Source organism: Cyprinodon variegatus, unplaced genomic scaffold (genome assembly GCF_000732505.1).
Source record: "Cyprinodon variegatus isolate N-32 unplaced genomic scaffold, C_variegatus-1.0 Scaffold128, whole genome shotgun sequence".
NCBI lineage: Eukaryota > Metazoa > Chordata > Actinopteri > Cyprinodontiformes > Cyprinodontidae > Cyprinodon > Cyprinodon variegatus.
This window is the reverse complement of record NW_015150581.1, coordinates 571,414-590,356: the sequence shown is the minus strand read 5'-3', so window position 1 is coordinate 590,356 and position 18,943 is coordinate 571,414. Positions and strand designations below refer to the sequence as shown.

The window sequence follows — 18,943 nt, the reverse complement described above, 5'->3', positions numbered from 1 at the left end:
TGTTACATGTTCAGACATGAAGAAACATCAGAGCAGCCAACCCTCAGCTGTTTTACAGAGACATACAGAGGCATGCAGCACCTCTGCCAAAGCCTGTACAATAAAGTCATGAGTCAAGTTTAATGGGAAAATCAGATAAATAGCAGCTGTTCTTGGGGAAATGGTCCTGCCTGACAGATTCACTGGGTGCAACGACTGAAGCGTTGAGCAGATCCAAATGAGTAAAATATTGTTCCAAGTGCTCCTATCGGCTCCCCTATCTCTCTGGTGTTTAGTCATCAGGGTTGTGAAATAGCAGCCCTGCCGCTATACAACAGCATGGCTGTATTAATTATTTTATGCAGTTCACACATGCACATCTTTGTTCAGCAATGACAGTTCATTCAAAGAACCCAGTTGCAAACAGCAAGATAACCAAGCCACTGATTAATCCTCAAACTGCTTATTTGAGATTCACACAGACTGAAACTCATATAGAGGCCCAGGCAATTTTAAATGAGAATATACGGTGATAAACATTACAGACTGCCTTACACAAAGACCACAAAGGTAATTTTTCTTCATGCTATTTAATATCAGGCCAAAAAAACGCCCAGACAAAACAGCTTAATGTGCAAAGAGTTGTATCTCAAAATTAAAAAGACCTGCTTGCTTTGTTGGAGTTTTCTTTGTTTATAAAATCCAAAATAAACAATCTGAAAAAAATGTTTAGTGAATCGAATGTAAAATGTTAAACACCTTCCATCAAGACGGATGTATGTTGTACAGCAACATCATTATTATTAAGAAGATAATTATCCTCATCTGGCAGGGGAGGTTGGTCCATAGAGGTTGTACAACTCTCAGAATGACCTCTGGCTTTCTAACACACAGGCACACACCGCCCTTTCAACATCCACATGTTTTGAGACCTCTCAACCTGCCAGGTGTTTGTTAAAGCAAAGCAGAATTTATTAACAAACATTTTATTTAAATAAAATGTCAAGTGATTAGCAAATCATTACTTTTAAGGATAACACTTGCTGCTGTAAGGCCCCCTTTGTTATCTTTTTCACATCTTAATTAACTGTACAATGCACAACAATACAATATACACTCACCGGCCACTATATTAGGTACATCTGTCTAACTGCTCGTTAACACTTAATTTCTAAGCAGCCAATCACATGGCGGCAACTCAGTGCATTTAGGCATGTAGACATGGTCAAGACAATCTCCTGCAGTTCAAACCAAGCATCAGTATGGGGAAGAAAGGTGATTTGAGTGACTTTGAACGAGGCATGATTGTTGGTGCCAGAAGGGCTGGTCTGAGTATTTCAGAAACTGCTGATCTACTGGGATTTTCACGCACAACCATCTCTAGGGTTTACAGAGAATGGTCCGAAAAAGAAAAAACATCCAGTGAGCGGCAGTTCTGTGGGCGGAAATGCCTTGTTGATGCCAGAGGTCAGAGGAGAATGGCCAGACTGGTTTGAGCCGATAGAAGGGCAACAGTGACTCAAATAACCACCCGTTACAACCAAGGTGGGCAGAAGAGCATCTCTGAACGCACAGTACGTCGAACTTTGAGGCAGATGGGCTACAGCGGCAGAAGACCACACCGTGTGCCACTCCTTTCAGCTAAGAACAGGAAACTGAGGCTACAATTTGCACAAGCTCGTCGAAATTGGACAATAGAAGATTGGAAAAACGTTGCCTGGTCTGATGAGTCTCGATTTCTGCTGCGACATTCGGATGGTAGGGTCAGAATTTGGCGTCTACAACATGAAAGCATGGATCCATCCTGCCTTGTATCAACGGTTCAGGCTGGTGGTGGTGGTGTCATGGTGTGGGGAATATTTTCTTGGCACTCTTTGGGCCCCTTGGTACCAATTGAGCATCGTTGCAACGCCACAGCCTACCTGAGTATTGTTGCTGACCATGTCCATCCCTTTATGACCACAATGTACCCAACTTCTGATGGCTACTTTCAGCAGGATAATGCGCGATGTCATAAAGCTGGAATCATCTCAGACTGGTTTCTTGAACATGACAATGAGTTCACTGTACTCAAATGGCCTCCACAGTCACCAGATCTCAATCCAATAGAGCATCTTTGGGATGTGGTGGAACGGGAGATTCGCATCATGGATGTGCAGCCGACAAATCTGCGGCAACTGTGTGATGCCATCATGTCAATATGGACCAAACTCCCTGAGGAATGCTTCCAGCACCTTGTTAAATCTATGTCACAAAGAATTGAGGCAGTTCTGAATGTAAAAGGGGGTCCAACCCGTTACTAGCATGGGGTACCTAATAAAGTGGCCGGTGAGTGTATATACCAATTACATCCACCATGGGTACTTTAATGTGCACGTTTTTCATTCAATCCCCTAATTTTACATTTAGCCCCTGTTATTAAGTGCACACTCTTACTGTGTAAACCTTAAGATCATTGGTGAATGATTTAAAGCATATAAGTATTAGCAGATGTTTTCTGTAGTTCAAATACAAAGTATCTCATACTCATATGCCAATACCTTTTGGTGATGACCAGTTCTAATGGCTGGTTTGGTGTGATAAGGTTTCAGCCATTGCATTGTAATATGCACAGGTGAAGGTAGATTTAATTGAGCTGGCTTCATACAGTAGGACCTGCCTTACTCGTTGGAGGTATTTGGCTGTAGCCGCTTTCCTTGTCACCTCTTCCATGCTTGTGGGATTCCAAGGTACTTGTAAATGTCCTCAATGTCTGCTATTGTTTCTTCTGGTAATGAGACCCCTCTGTGTGGATTACCTCCCCTCTCCTAGTCACCATCCGACCACACTTCTCTAGTCCGAAGATATCAAGATATCTGTGCTGTAGAACTGGGTGGTATGGATCAGTAAGTCGATGTGTCCCTCATTCTTAGCATACAGCTTGATGTCATCCATTTGAGGAGGTGACTGATGGTGGCCCCATTGCTTAGTCAGTATCCATATACCCCATTTGCACTATCCTTAAAAAACCGATCCATGCCGAGACCGGTCCGAGCTCGGATCACTTAACCAGGCCGAGCTTGGTTCAGAAGACTGTTTACACATCACGCTATCTCGGTTCCTCAACTCCTCGTCTCCGAGTGACGATCTGCGGTATTACTGCCAGTATTGAAGGAGGAATCAAGCAGTTGGTGGCGGTAATGCACTAAAAGTTATTTGCCAACCGCTATAAAACACAAGAAGAAGAAGACGAAGAAGGAGGGAATCAAGCAAATCAAACTGTTGCGTGGAGAAGATTTCGATTGTTGTTTATAGTTGTTCTTCTTCTTCTGTTTTGTTTTGGTTGGCAAGCAACTTCCAAAGGGACATTACCGCCAACTAGTGGAATGGAGTTTGAATCGGGATGTGCAGCCAAACGGAGATGACGCGTTCTGCTCATGCGCTTTTGTTATCAGAGAACCGAGCCAGGGAAAAACCGAGCCGAGCCCACCTCTGGAACTGGTCTGCAGTTAGCGCGGTCCGGTTGTGTCTAGCTCAGTTCAGTTCAATTTGCTTTCCATTTACACACGAAAATTTATCTCAGTTACTGAGCTCGGACTGGTCTCGGCATGGTTTTTCAAGGGTAGTGTAAATGGGGTAATAACCAGTCTTGATTATTTGGCCGAGAGGGTCCAGACCTATACAGGACAGCAGCGGGGACAGAACATCTCTTTGGTATATGCCACATTTGATAGAGATCTGTGCAAGTTTCTTACCATATGCTTCAAGGGTGGTTATCCACAGCCTAATTGAGTTTGCAATGAAGGCTCTTATGATGCACGACATGAGCTTCAACATTGTTGAGAGGCTATCCTGTATCCTTTGTGGGATCCTTCTTGATCAGGATTAGGTGGCCTTCGGTTTGCCATTTAGGGTGGTTCCCATCTCTCAGGAGCTGGTTCATTTGTACATCAAGGACAAGGCTCCGACAGACGACATGCTCAGTGACAATGGGACAATGGGAACCAAAGATGAGGTGCTAGAAGTTCCGCCATGGGAGGATAAGCCCCTACACGGGATGTAAAAAAGCAGTAAAGAGTGTCCATCATTACTTTAAGAAACAGCCTTCTTTTCCATGGTGGGTATTTAATCGTATATATATATATATATATATATATATATATATTATTAGATTAAAAACCCACCTTGGAAAAGAAAGAGGAAAGTGTACATACATACATATAACCTATTATTTTTTTTATCTATTATTTTTTTGAATATGAGATAAAATGCCCACCATGGAAAAGAGGTTGTTAGCCTCCAACCTCCAGCCTTGGGAGATGTTTCCAGTGATGTGAAAGACCATTTGCCTTGTTTCAGTACTAAAGTAAACTCAGACAACATATCCCAGGGAATATACATCTTTGGCCTTGAAACCCCCATGTCACATCATGGGGGGTTTCATGATGCAGTTTAAATTCTTCATAAATTAAAGAACATTATTGACAACATTAAGTACGAGATAATATCTCGTAATTATGAAAAAAGATCTCGTAATTCCGAGATAATATCTCGTAATTATGAGATACTGATCTCGTAATTATGAGATAAGCTGTCAGATTTATTTTTCTTTTGTGAATGCAATACGCTTCCGTAAATTTGTGCAGGTCTGCCACATAACTACATCTTTATTCATTTTAATACCACAAAATTAAATATTTCTTGTCTCCTAAATTAACAAACGTTTAACAATAGAAGTTATTTTAGTAAATACCACAGCAATGTGTTTAACACAGCCAAAGATTAAGTTTGACATCTTCTTTCTATCTCAACAACTGTTCAATATAACATTTTCTTTTATTTATTGAGTGCCATCACTCTCCTTGTTATGAATGGCTCAAGTTCATAAAACAGTAGACCATGCTACAGGTTAAAGATTATAAAAGAACATTAGTTAAGGATAAAGCATAGAATTACAAAAATGAGAATGGAATAGAAGTGTCATTACCAGGGAAATACTGTATCCTAATCTAATGCTTGAATACGTTAAGTTTAAGTGTGTAAAAAATTAGCAGTGGAGCAGCAGACTGCATCTGTCAAGGAGCTCTGAGAGAGAGAGAGAGAGAGCAACAAAGCAAGACACAGGCGACAGCCCTTGAGAGATTGCTTCATATACTGTACAGTGTGGTCCGTATCTCTGTCAGCTGTACATTGGAGGAGCAAACGAGGAAGTGAATCCAACACATCCAAGCTCACAAGGCCTAGAGCTTCGATATGCCGAGATAACTTGTGTATATATATATATATATATATATATATATATATATATATGTGTGTAAATATATATATATATGTGTGTGTATATATATATATATACACATACACATATATACAAAGATCTATATCTATATATAGATATGTCTATATATGTACATATGTCTACATATATGTGTGTATATATATATATATATATATATATATATATATATATATATATATATATATATATATATATATATATATAAATTTGTGTGGGTGTATGTGTGTAATTCTTTTTCTTTTTTGCTAAACTGGATTTCCAACCTTAAATCACCTCATCATGTTTCCCTGCTTCAAAATTTCCTCTAAATTATTTTATTGTATAAATCCTTAATTTGTGCATATTTAGATGTTTAATCCCTGATTTACAAGCAATTATAGTTACAAAATTAATATTTACCTTAATATTTACAATTAAAAAGACCTAATCCTATTAAGTGGCAGTGAACTGAACTTAAATATTGAGGAATAACAGGCTTACTGCAAAAACAAAAAACAAAAAAACAAAACAGTTGATATTGCATCTATCCAACTATTGCTATTGGAGACGAGGTCTAATGCAATGTTGTAGTAAGCATTTTTCATATTGTTTTAGGTTTTGATATAAATGATAACTTGGAATTGCAACTTTAATAAAACGTTTTTGTTTGATATTAAATTGAATTAATTAGAATTTTGTTAACATTGCAAAGGCTATAAAAACTTGAAATTTTATCCCTAACTTCATATTTCAGTTGACTTAATTTACAATAAATTGACTTATATAAATGCCTAAAAAAGGATATGTGATTAAATCAAAATAAATTTGATCAAAAGACCTTGACTAAAATAAGTTAATATGTGCATACACTCCTGCACTGAGTCTTTTCACATACGATAAAGGTTTTAAATAACGCATTAAAAGGTAAAGATAGTAGTTTTACAAAAATAGATTTGGAATCGTTATGCAACATGTTATGCACAATTTTTACCACTTTGGAAATAAGGACCCACATGAATGACATATAAGGAAAAAATATTTGTTTCCTTTTTTTCTATGACCCATCTTTAAAGTTTTGTTATTAAAAGCTATGGATAATCAGTTTTACAAAAAAAATGTATCTACAGAATAAGTAAGAGAACACACAATATTAGGTTGTATATTTTTTTCTTTCTGTGTTTTGAGCTAGGCTAATAGTGTGATCCTTTTCCCAAAACCAGAATACCGTTTACTCTTACACAGACAGCATGCAATCAAAATACTAACTCGAGTCCTTAAAACAAAATGTCTCTTTAATCGGTAAGTGTCAACAGCAGTACAAAAGATGGAGTGATGTGTGAACCTCTTTGCAACACAATGTCTCTTTTACAGAAAACAAGGAAAGTCTTGAGGTAAATAAGCTAAAGCCGGCAGTTTCTTCAGCCCGCTGCTGCATTCATACAATGGACCAACACATACGGAAAATGCAGTTTCATAATATTTCTGAAGTGACCCTGTGGGCATAATTTTATCATTTACAGTAAACACACTTGCATGGTGCAAAGATGCACAAGTGTGCCCATCATTGGTTTGTTTTTACTTGTTTTAGTGTATTAATACTACTGAAGCTGAGGACGCAGCTCTCCACTCACACACATCAATTTAAAATTATTCACCTTAAGTTTACCTCACGTCAATACTGCACATGAAAACCAAAGAATGCTGGTGTACACTTTGAAGCAAAGCAAAACAGAACATAAAAAACAAACATTTTCTTTTTTTTTTCAAGCAGTAATACACCCTTGCAAGTAATTGACCTGTTTTGCTCTGTAAAAAGAAGAATGTGAACACAAATGTGATGGCAACATTGTTTTTAAGTTGAATTAAAAACTTTACATTGGACTGTACAAGATATCATGATAAACTATTTACATATTCAGACATAAACTTTTTTTTTTTTTAAAGCAGCAACAGACACTATGTATTTCCTGTTCTCTAATGACACCCAAACAATACTTGCAATGGGCTTATAGGTACCTGCAGGGAGAGGAAACAAATCAGGATTCTATGCAGAAAATTATTTCAGGCTGCCAGCAATTTTTTTAAACTGTGGCTCCAGTCATAGAAGAGCCCCACACAGTGTCGCTTGAAAGGACAATTCGTAAAAGCAGAGTACCTAGGGCAGCTTAAAATGTTGCCCCGATGGCACATTTTTTACACTTTCTGAACAGCAGCTAGCATGTCAGTCCAGCATGTCAGTGAATTGTGCTGATTAAATTAACATAGAGAACATTCCCACCATTTACATCATAATGTTTGAAAAAAAAAAAAAAAAAAAAATGAATCAACTTACAGTAATCTCGAGACAGAATTGAATCCTTTGTCCTCAGTTCATCTAAACCATTTTGCATGTTTTACAGGAGGCAAAAAATTTAGAACAATTGTGAGGCCTACCTTCCAGAAAACCATCAGCATATGTAAAGATGCATTGTTTTCTGCATTTTAAATTAGAAGTAATAAACACTTGGGTGCTTTCACCTTTGAAATAAACAAAAACTACCTTGTGTGTTTAAAACTGTTTTTTGAAGCAACGAAGAAGGTACATTTTATTTCTAACAATGATCCTTTTAGTTATTTTCAGATTATTTTATCTTCCATCCGAAACTAATAGGCTAATTGCTTAAATAAAACAAATAAAAAAATCAGCAAGGGAAAACAGCATCATGAATTGTATAAAAAATAATAATTTGCAAGCATTAAGTGCTTATTTGACTCAGTACCTTTTAAGTCTGATAAGGTAAGTTTGAATTGTGACTTTAAATATTAAAAATGTTCAGCATCAAAATGAGGTATAACCACTTGTCAGCTTTTAGAACAAATATAAAAGAGGAAATAAATCTGCCAAATACATAACTTGAAAAATAAAAAAACAAATGAACAAAAAATACCGTCATTGCTCATATTTACAATAAAATACTATCAGTGAATTGAGTAAAACTTAGTTGTATCTCCAATTTTTTTAATTTTTCTGATTGTCTCGGTTTTCTTGTTTCACTGCCAATTTTAGAGCCAGCTAAGGCTGATAATAAATACAGTATGTTGATACTCTACAGTATCAAACACAATATACAACGTCTGTTGTTTTACAGTTCTCTGAGCCTTCTGTTTAATTGTCTGCACACATTTCTTTTGCTTAGTCTTTCCCCAAGACAAGCCTTGAAGCTTAAACAAGCGTTCACTCATCGCACGTGTCATTACATAAACACACAAAATAAGTAGATGAAAAACTGATCATAAAAAGGACCCAAATCTGTGACAGGTGTGACAACAAACCCACTTGAGTCAAGCAGGGGAATCCTGTCCATCCATGGGGTTCTTCGTCAAAAAAAAAAATTCACATTGATCAGAATTGCTTAAAAAATATGATGAATATCCAGTGCCTATAACACATTGTCTCTTTGTTGTCTTTTTTCTTCTTTTTTTGTTGTTTTTTTCATTTTTTTTATTTGTCGATTTGCTGCATTAGCACAGTGTCAATTTCTTAGGGAGTCCGAATGCCAGCAAACTGGAGCTGCTTGGCGTGGTCATAAAATTATTTACAGTCACATACAAATCAGTCTAACCACCAGCAAACAGGAGGAAACACATCAGAAATACCAAATTGGTTGACTTGGAGGGAGAAGGTTTGACTTATAGGAGAGCGTCAATGATTGCTTCAATGTGTAGAAATTAGAAAAGTGTTGAACATTGCAATGGAAAAATAATTAAATAGACACAAACAAAAAAGTAAATAATAAAACATGTTTTTTTATATGAATGTTTGCAAAAGTTGGGTAATTCAAATAAGAAGTGCTAAAGAGCAAGGCGGGCCATCTGTACCTATCAGAGGCAAGAGAAAAATGCAGTGATCAGCAGTGAGGCTCTTGACCACTTATGGTCAGTGACCAGCTAATCAGCTCCTTCACAAAGCTCTCCTCTCTGAAATGGACAGATTCAAGGGCAAGGGGGAAATAACTGGACTCATGCATTAATAATGCTGCATTTCAGATGATACCCACTCGTCAGTCATTTTAATAATCCCCCACAGCTTGATGTACTTGTTCCATCTGCTCGCCAGTGCCTGGTGATTGGGCCGGGTAGTAAGCCCTGTTGTGGCCTTACTTACAGCACTTTGATGGAGAGCACAATGAGGGACACACACCCAGTTTTTATTGTTTCCCCATTCCTTCCCGCTGCTTTCTCCTTCTCCAAGCCAGATGGTGCCCCCTGAGTGTCGAGACTGCCAAAGACTGGGGTCAAAAATGTGCGTCTCTAAGAGAAGAACCACTTAGACCTTCTGCTCTACAGACCCATCTTTAACATCAAGCTCCAGAACCCTAAATCTTTTGTATGTAATTAGGGTAGGGGAGAGTTTCTTGAATTTCTTTTCAAACCAATACAACTCATAAATGTCAAATCTGGTTCAAAGAGTTGTTGTAGATAGTAACGCATGATTCTAACTTCTATGTTATATTGAAGATTATATGTTTTTTTTTTCAATTAAAAAGGCTTAATATAAGTGACCTAAAAACAAAAACAAAGTCACCTCTCACACAGTCACCTCTGTGAGATGCACAGAAGTGAGGAAACCAAACACGATGGCAGGTCTTTGTCTTTCTTTATAGACCTCCTGGCAATCTGTCAGTCCTTTCGATACAACTTTAGTAATCATTCCACTGCATCATCAAGATAACCACCCTGCTTTAAGACTTCTTAGTGTCCGTTTAAGATTTACAATGTCTGAAAAAATTTAATTTTAAGACCTAAGACTTTAAACATGCCATCCAAATGGGGCTAAAGTGTTTAACAAAATGTACCATAGCTTTAGAGCCACACATTGTACAACATCAATTTAAGATTGTAATGCCACCAAAGCTGTCTTTCACTTCTGTTCCAATCCTGCAGATTGGGGGCCTTGGCCTTTTAACATTCTGGCCTGATTACAATCGCTGATTAAGATCCTGGTGATTCAGATTGGGTTGTAGAGCTGGAAATAAGTGAAAGGATTCTACAATGTTCAGTTTGCACTGTGGCAAGAGGAATAAAAGGGATTGCTCATACCACTGATGCGCACTGCATTAATCTCTGTGGAGTACGGCTACCATAATATAACTTCCACTCATCCGTTACTTCCTACAGAACTTGCTGCCTCCAAGTTCCTGAGTTTTATTTGTTCTTTTCTGTTAGAGCAAAGAGAGATCGTATAATAAGCTGCTTTAAGAGATGAAGAGATTGTCTTCAAAGCCTCTTGTAAATAAACATGAAATGTTTGGCACTTCCACACCAAATAGTGCAGCAAAAACAAAATAATAATAATAATAACAATAATAATAATAATGTGACTAAACTGGAATCTCTCCTTGTTTGTGTTTTGATACTTTTTCTCATGGTTAAAAACATTCACAAGCTGTTGGCTGGCACACTATACCTGAGTGAGATCATTTTTCCCATCTTGAACAGTTAGGTGATGAAGCATCATTACATGAAAACAACATGACTTTAAGTAATATGGGTTAATACCAAATGTTAAGCTTCAAGCTCTGTCTTTTGCTTTAGGCAACAAACTAACTGTGTAACCGTCTATGATCTGTAATGAAAAAACAAAGAAAACAATGAAAAAAAAAAAGAAATTATAAATTACCACAAAAACAAACTATTTCACAAACTTGAAGAAATATTTAAGACCAAATAGCTTTTGACTGACGAAGCCGTAGCTGCATGCAGGCTTCCACATGGTACATTATAATTTTCTTTCAAAACGTATTTCCGATCCATGTGATAAAGTTTTGTTCTTTTTGCTCCTTCACGCCCTCAGATCAGATCAGATCATCCTCCTGTGTGACTGCTGTCTCTATTTCAGTAAAACAGGTCTCAGTTGGCGCTGACTGGCTCCTGTGTGTCATTCTCACTGCTATAGTCTGATTTGGGCTCGTCCTCGAAGTCTTCGTACATGTCCATCTCATCCTCGCCGTTGACTTGCTCGCTGTTGTTCGCCAAGGCGCTGGGCTCCAGCTTCATGTTGTAAGTACTCTGAATAACGGGAATAGATGGCTCAGGGCTCACCGAGGCGCTGGAGCACTCTGACGTCATCTGAGGTGAGGGTGTGGTGTTTGCCATGGTGAGGCCCCCTGGATAGACCATACTGGCGCTGGTGGTGATGGGAATCTGAGGTGGCTGGCTGGACAAACAAGAAAGGGAAGAGGGATTATTATTAACTGTATTTCCAATTTTCTGCAAAAAGAATATCTTCTCCTGCTTTCGCGATACTAACACATGATGGCTGGAGTAGGGGGTTTCCCTAATACTGTGTGTCAATGCAGCAACTTTTATGAAAATGATTTGGGAGAAGAGAGGTTTTCCTGACAGCTCCTGTTCTGCACCGTTTAGACAGAGAACCCAGTTTATTGGTGACATAAAACCAATACGCTCTTGGCGCTGCTCTTGTCTGCTGCTGAGCTGCATGATTGATTCCCCAAGCTGCTGAAGATTATGACTGACATGGGAACACCTGGAGAGGGGTTCTCCTGCTAACCACACTGTAAATTAAAGTGTTAAGCCTCAGCGGCCCTCCAGGCCTTTCTGAGTTTACACTTACAGCTTATTTCCCATGAAATCTCTGTACTTCATGCTTCATTTTAAAATAGAGGGAATTAAAGTATTTTGTCAATTTATCAAATCTCAGCCATTAAAAAAGCTTGATTTTAAAATCTTAAAACCATATTATAGGTTAATGTGAAACTTATTTTATAAAAATGCCTGCAGTGTTCTTAAAAATGTGTCAGGCATTTGGTAAAAACTCGCTTTGGTTAATGGTTGTTTGTTATTGCACATACCCCACAGTGAAGAACTGTCTCATCTCTTGTCGTCGGGACCGCATCATCTGCTTGTACTCTCCAATGCGTAGCTTTTTGCCATCAATTATGCAGGTCCTTTTAGGTCGAGGTTTGTACTTGTAGTTTGGATACTTCTCGAGGTGGAGCTTACTCAGACGGGCCTGCTCTTCGTAGTATGGTTGCTTGTCCTGGTTAGACATAGCCTTCCATCGAGAGCCTGAAGCACGGGAAGATGAACTTTTCAGCATTTGAAAACTATTTTACAAATCTAATTGGGTTGAGACGTAAAAGCGAGAGTCTAAGTCTTGACATACATAGCCTATATATTAATCAGTTATACAGTACAGGTAAGCTTCTAAATATCAGGATAACAGGCTATTTAAAAAAAGGGCATTTAAACTTTACTCTCCACATTCTCCACTATTCCTGGAGGACAAAAATTATTTTGTTAGGATCATATACAAGAAAACTAGGACTGTTTTTTTATTAAAAGAAATAATTTTAAGAATTACCTTATGGTTATCAATTACATTTGTGATTTTAATTTCGTTCACACGCAGCATTTGCTGCCCTTATGGTATCCTCGAACAATTAATATCTCTAAAAAAAAATCTCTATAAAAAAATATTTTATAGCATTAACAGAAAATCATACTTAAATATTTCCAAAAAATGAAAAATGTTATCTTAGTATTTTTGTAGCTTTCATTCTGTATATTTGAGTAGAAAAAAAAAATTCCATACAACAATTAATTTAACCTTAAGTTCATATTTCTAAGCTTATCCTACATTTTTATAAGCTGGGAAATAGCTTTAGACAGATGTTTACTTAAAAAAAGGTTTATCTTTACCTAAAACAATTAGAAAGATGATAGGGAGGTGTCTATGTCTTTATCAGTAATTTTGTAAGGATGCTTTATTGCTGTATGATAGAAAACTTATGTAACACAGTGTTTTCAAAGTATTTGATTAGAGAAATTCATACACTAAAATGTATTTTACTACAAGAGAGACATGCTTGTCCCCCATACTGTCAAAAACTACAACAAGCCTGTGCTGTAAATACTACAGCACCATGAAGTGCTACTGCGCCATGGATGACAGCACTTTTAACAGCTCTGATGTATAGACTCCAGTGCTGAGGGGACAAGACCCATTTAGTCTCTGTCATTTTTCATGACAAACACTTATGGTAGTGATGGGCCATAAATCCATCTGGATACTGAGTTGAACTGATGACCAGTAGCTTGTGCCATGACACACTTCCTATCCCTAAATAAACTAGGAAGATTTGGTGAATTTACAAAACAAAAAAAAGAAGCTTTTTTAAACCATATAGATCAAGAAAACTGGAAACTCATTTGAAAAATGTATCTTATGATGGAGGATATTTTTTTTATTTTCCTTACCATGCAAAAAGTTTAACTGATGTTTTTCTACTGATTTATTTTAAAGCATTCAGAAAAAAAAAATCTGATCTACAATATTTATTCTCGTATATCAGATTCAAAAGATCTTACCCAAAATCTTGCTAATGTTTGAGTTGTGCATATCGGGGAAGGCCTGGAGGATTTTGCGCCGCTCATCTTTGGCCCACACCATGAATGCGTTCATTGGCCTTTTAATGTGGGGCTCATTGTTGTTCCGCCCTCGGGATTCCCTGAAGACTCGTGCCTCCGTAGATCCAGCACCTCCTGTTGGCCAACAATAATAGGGTTGGGGTTTATCTGCAGAGCCATTGACTTCCTTGGACCCTGGAAAAGCCAGAGCAGGAACAAGAAGAGAGAGCGAGGCAAGGCATTGATTAAATGACAAGCCAGGTTTAAACTCTCTTTCGTCTATCATTAACGCCTCTATCTTTATCTTACAGAACATTGTTCTGAATGAGTACTTAGAAAACAAAACCTCCCAGAGGGCCAGAGTTTTGCTTCTTGTATAAAACTGAACTTGAAATTATTAAGAGCTACAAACCAAAAAAGTTGCCAGTTTACACAGAGCTGAGTTCTTTCATTCTCTCTGAGTATCGTCTAAATCCAGAGGATTAAACCATTTGACTTCAAATACGTGTTTAAGTGTATGCTTTTCCAGAATACACACTTTTCAGCTGGGTATTCAAATAGAAAAGTGCCAACATAAATAACATGTAACATACTCCAAAGATTATTCATATTTGCTCAAATATTTTGTCAGTCCTTTTTAGGACTAGTAGGAAGTAAAATAAGAAGAAGTAGAAGAAGGTGGAAACTTAAACTCAGGAAACCCTTAAAAAAGCTTTATTCCAATGATATTTCACATATATATGCTTAAATGTTTTTCCTTCCTTTTCCCCAGTTGTTTCTGAGACTTTCCCTTTTTCCTCCAAGCATACAAACATAATTTACCCTCCCAACACAGTTGCACACAAACAAACAAACCAGGCCTATATTAGCGTGGAGAAATAGTGTGCCGATTTTGCAATGTGCTGTTCTCAATCAGGGCATTCACAATCAGCATAAGATAGTTTCTCTCAGTATTAAACTGTACATAAGGCTGATAATGATTTCTGTTGCATGTGCATTTGCTTCCTTTTATATGTAAGATGTGAAAGAATTAAATAAAAGCAGTATGAATATTTAAACAAACAAAAACATGTTGATAAACAAGGCTTGAAAAATAAGACAAAAAAGAGCCTTCCATATGCTACGATACATCTTTAATGATCTCAGATCTGGAAAAGAAAGCTTGGAATGACTCATGCATATTTCATCATCCACATGTGAAGCCTTCTCATTAAACCATTTCACCAGCAGTCTTGGCAAACGTTACCTGGGGTTTGATTTCTATTATTATTTCAGTTTATAAACAAATCAAATTCTTAATGAGTAATCGAGGGCTGTGTGGAGACATTAATTTGAAATCTGCAGAAACCTAACTCTGTCTTAATCATGAAAGACATTGCTTCACAATTTCCAACCTCAACAGTTTGCCTACTCTTAATAAAAACATTTTTTTTTTTAAATGTGTTTTTTTTTTACTAAAATAGCAAGCACAATAAAGACTGATTAGCTGTATAATGAGATTTCAGTTTATGTAACAAAAACAGGTCACATTTATACACATTGGCCTAAATAAAAAGAAGTGTACAAATGTCTGTGTTCAGGTGATAATGTTGAATTGTTTTTTGTCTGCCCAGAAAAAGTTCACCTTTTTCAGACCAAACTCTGACTTTTTTACCTAAACTTGAAAAAAAGATGTTAAATTGTAAGCTCCCAAACTAATGCAAGTCCATAAATGAGTGTTTTAGCACACATCAAATGTGTTGTACATCAGGAAATTTAGGAGCTACTACCAAGCAATGAAAGCCCCATATCTATGTTTGCTTTTGCCTTCTGGAATACTACAGGCCTTAAAGGCATCATGAATTCAAGAATAATACACTACCTTTGCTGCCACCAAACCCCACAGTACGTTAATTTCATTTAGCATGCACTCACTGTACAGGATGAATTGGTTTTACTTTGTTTGCTTTTGACAACCATGTTTATTGTGCAATGAAATGTGGTGTGGCGGAGGGCTGACAGTATCCATCAATGCGGGGCAATCTGCTGACTGCCAGGGCCAGATGAAGGTATTCATTAGCTCAGGAGCATAGCGCTCACTCAAACACGACAGCCAGTGTCTGCACCCCGGGATCGCTTGCTGTAATTTACGATGCCCTCCGTCCCATTACTCTATCACTGACACTGATTCAGCAATTTATATACTGGCGTGCATGCATACGGGCAGAGGTGATCTTCTTATGGGGAGGGGTGCAAAACAACTGCTTGCCATCACCCAGTGCCACATCAGTAGTTAGCCAGGAAACCAGCCCCGTGACTGAGTTCATTGGAGGGAATCCAGATGAGCCATGGGTCTTTTTTCTTACATAGCTGCTCCCTTGGAAAAGCTCCTGTCAGATGTTATAGGAAGCTTTAGAACGAAGCAACAACACAAGTTTTCAGTTGATGTTATTCAAAGGTGAAACTGTCACATATTATTTAAGGAAGGGAATAAATCTGCCTCATGTATACCCATGCCCCCTCCTTAGATCTTTGATCTGAAATATTAGTTTGAGTTTAATAATTATGTTAGTACTTTTCTTGATAGAGGGGATATGTGTCACTGCCAAGGATGTCTAAGACTGGAGGGCATCACAAAGCATAAAAATAAGTTTTCAGGTATCTGCTGCCTAACTGAATATACAGTCAATGACCACAACAGGGACCACCCTGTGTTGTGTTGTCCAGGGAACTTGTCTTGCAAAAACTACTACCACCTTCGTTCCTAATTCAGTCCATCTACTGTATTGGAGACTTCCAGTGCATCTGTGTCAGAGGAAATTGCTGGGGACTACAGCATGAAATTTATCTTAACATTTTTTTGTTTCATTAAAAATGGTGACGCTTGTCTGACATTATGAAAATAAGAATTTACAATAGTTTCTCCCAGGTGAGGCAGGACATTTAGAAATCAGTCAGTTAGGTGTTTGATTGTGTAAATAAACACAGATGTTTAGCAGTCACAGGGCCAAGTCCCCTGGGTGGTAACTAGCAAGGAGGCGAAGCAGCGGCAGAGCCGGTTAATAGAATTTATTTTGATTCATAAGGCCTGTAGCTCTAGTGTGACAGAATGATATGAGAATTCGCTTCTAATTTTGTTTCTCCTGGAAAAACAACAGATGAGATGGATGAATTATGTTGTGAAAGCATGATTGCTTGCTTTTGTAGGGAGTAAAAAAAGAGTTAAAAGAGAATGTACATAATGAAGAATGAGAAACAAGGCAAAGAATTAACAGTAAAATGCAGTAAGATCCGAAAACCAATCACACCTGTGAACTACAGGCTCAGACTTGACTTTGTACCAAGCCAGAGGGTAGTCATGCCCTGACTGCCCCTATCCTCCGCCTTTTCCCCTCCTCCTTACTCATCTTTGTTCTGTCGTTATACATGTGCTGTCACCCAGGAATCTGCTCGAGAGGATGAGCCTCAGTGAGCTTGCAACAATTACATGTACCTGCCAAGCCTTCCCTCCTGGGATCAAATCTAACACCTCCAAGTGAAGGCATTTAGCGCCGACAATGGAGCCTCTCCCTCAGAGCAGGATCAGGCGAGATTAATGGGGTTTAGTTAGACAGAACATACAGCTCAGTGTATCTGCTGTAGCATGAGCTCATTGCATGCTAATTAAACCATTACAAATTACAAGTATTAGGAACACATTTTTTTTTTGTTTGGGATTTTCTTTTCTAGTATATGAGCATATAGAAATCTGTCATGTGAACAGTAAGTTTTATAGAAAACCAGAAAGCCAGAGAACATTTTCTTAATCTGACAAGCTCATACACTCAATCTTTCCTCACGTTTAAACAAAATTTCAACTTCTTGATTCCTCAGCTATTATTTTTGATTTTAGAATGCATTTTAACATTAATAATGTTAGCTATTTTAATTTTTCTTATATAAATTATATACACTTTCTCTCAATAAAACTATAATGTATATTATTGATATCTAATATGGGAGAGCAATAGAAATTAAAATGGACGGAATAATTCACAATCTTCACATTTATTCATTAAGATATGAAAGGTACTGCAAATATATGTAAATAATTCTATGGTTCATAGCATGTAGCACAAATTATAGCTTCTGTTCTCCAGTATGTTGTTACCATCTGAAAACTGCAATAATGCTTACATAAAGTTACGCCAGCTAGGAAGTTCATTTATGGATGTAACAATTTCCTGCAAAATCTAAATTATAGTGATATTTGTGTCAGCCTATCAAAAAAAAAAAAATGTTAAAGTGAAAATGTGTGAAAAAGTTCAAAGGGAACGGACTCTTCTCTGAGTCAATGTTTAAAAAATAAAAAATAAATAAATAAAAGTTGGAGTGGTGGCCTAGTGTTTAGGGCATAGAGCTTGGAATCCTGAGGTTTTGAGTTCAAAACCCACTCTCCGACTGCCACTCTTGCTCCTTGAGCAAGACCCTTAACCCCCCGATTGCACCCAGGGTGCCCCATGATGCCCAATTTCTCCAATGTGAGATTAAAAAAGTTCAGTTATTATTATGTCTTCTACAATTTTAAAACACTATCTATATTCTCATTCGGTCCAATGACAACCTTGTTAGAGACCCTTTCACAAGATTTTCTTTATTTTTCTTAGTGCTACCTTGTTTAAAATGTAAATAAGTTATTATTCCTGACTCCACATATCACTGCAGCATTTGTTCTGACCTCCCTCTAAACAAACAGCCAATTCATTAGGATAGTTATTTATGTATATAAGGGTTTGACTGGTCAAGAACATTAGCAGTTAAATCACATGAGCTGGGTATGATCTGTACGATAATCCAAATCCCTTTCTTTATATTTCTTGCTATATAGAAAGTAACAAGCACATCTGTAACAGGCACAGACTGCCCACTGGGTTTGCTTAGTTTGGCTGCTTCATCCTGGAGAGAAAGCTGCTACACACCAAGGGGTTTTCACACCCTATATGCTTATTGGGAGGTACACCCAGTAATTTTCCTTTGAGAAAACACCAAAGCACATCCGCTGTGTTCTGATCTACTTGGGAAAAAGTGTGTTAAAAGGCAGATGTTTCCAAAGTGATTTCCTTTTCGTCTGGGGTCAGAATGCTTCCAAAAAACTAATTGCATTACTCATTTTAGATGTCTGGGAAAAATAAATTGGTCTAAATATGTTGGAAAAGTCACATAAGCTGTAGCAGATATTTTTTCACAACAACCTGCAAGTGCTAAGGGAAAAACAAATTATAACATCTGAAATTACAAGTTTCTTAAATCTAAATCTTGTTTGAAAATCCAAGCAAAATT

At 37.5% G+C, this 18,943-nt stretch overlaps 1 protein-coding gene across 13 annotated transcripts in view; it reads right to left on the bottom strand.

The window, feature by feature from the left end:
- Positions 1-6,513: 6,513 nt before the first annotated feature.
- The window catches only part of LOC107085580 (transcription factor SOX-6-like), a 153,048-nt gene continuing 140,618 nt past the window's right edge, over positions 6,514-18,943 (bottom strand). For 10 of the 13 annotated variants that reach the window (XM_015375976.1, XM_015375984.1, XM_015375982.1 and 7 more), the window contains 3 exons: positions 13,607-13,840; positions 12,088-12,304; positions 11,126-11,432 (listed from right to left, as the gene is read on the bottom strand). In XM_015375976.1, coding sequence (XP_015231462.1) covers positions 11,126-11,432; positions 12,088-12,304; positions 13,607-13,840 — 758 coding nt within the window. Of the gene's footprint in view, positions 11,433-12,087; positions 12,305-13,606; positions 13,841-18,943 lie in introns of all 13 variants that reach the window. The other 3 variants (XM_015375978.1, XM_015375989.1, XM_015375988.1) reach the window with 3 other exon arrangements.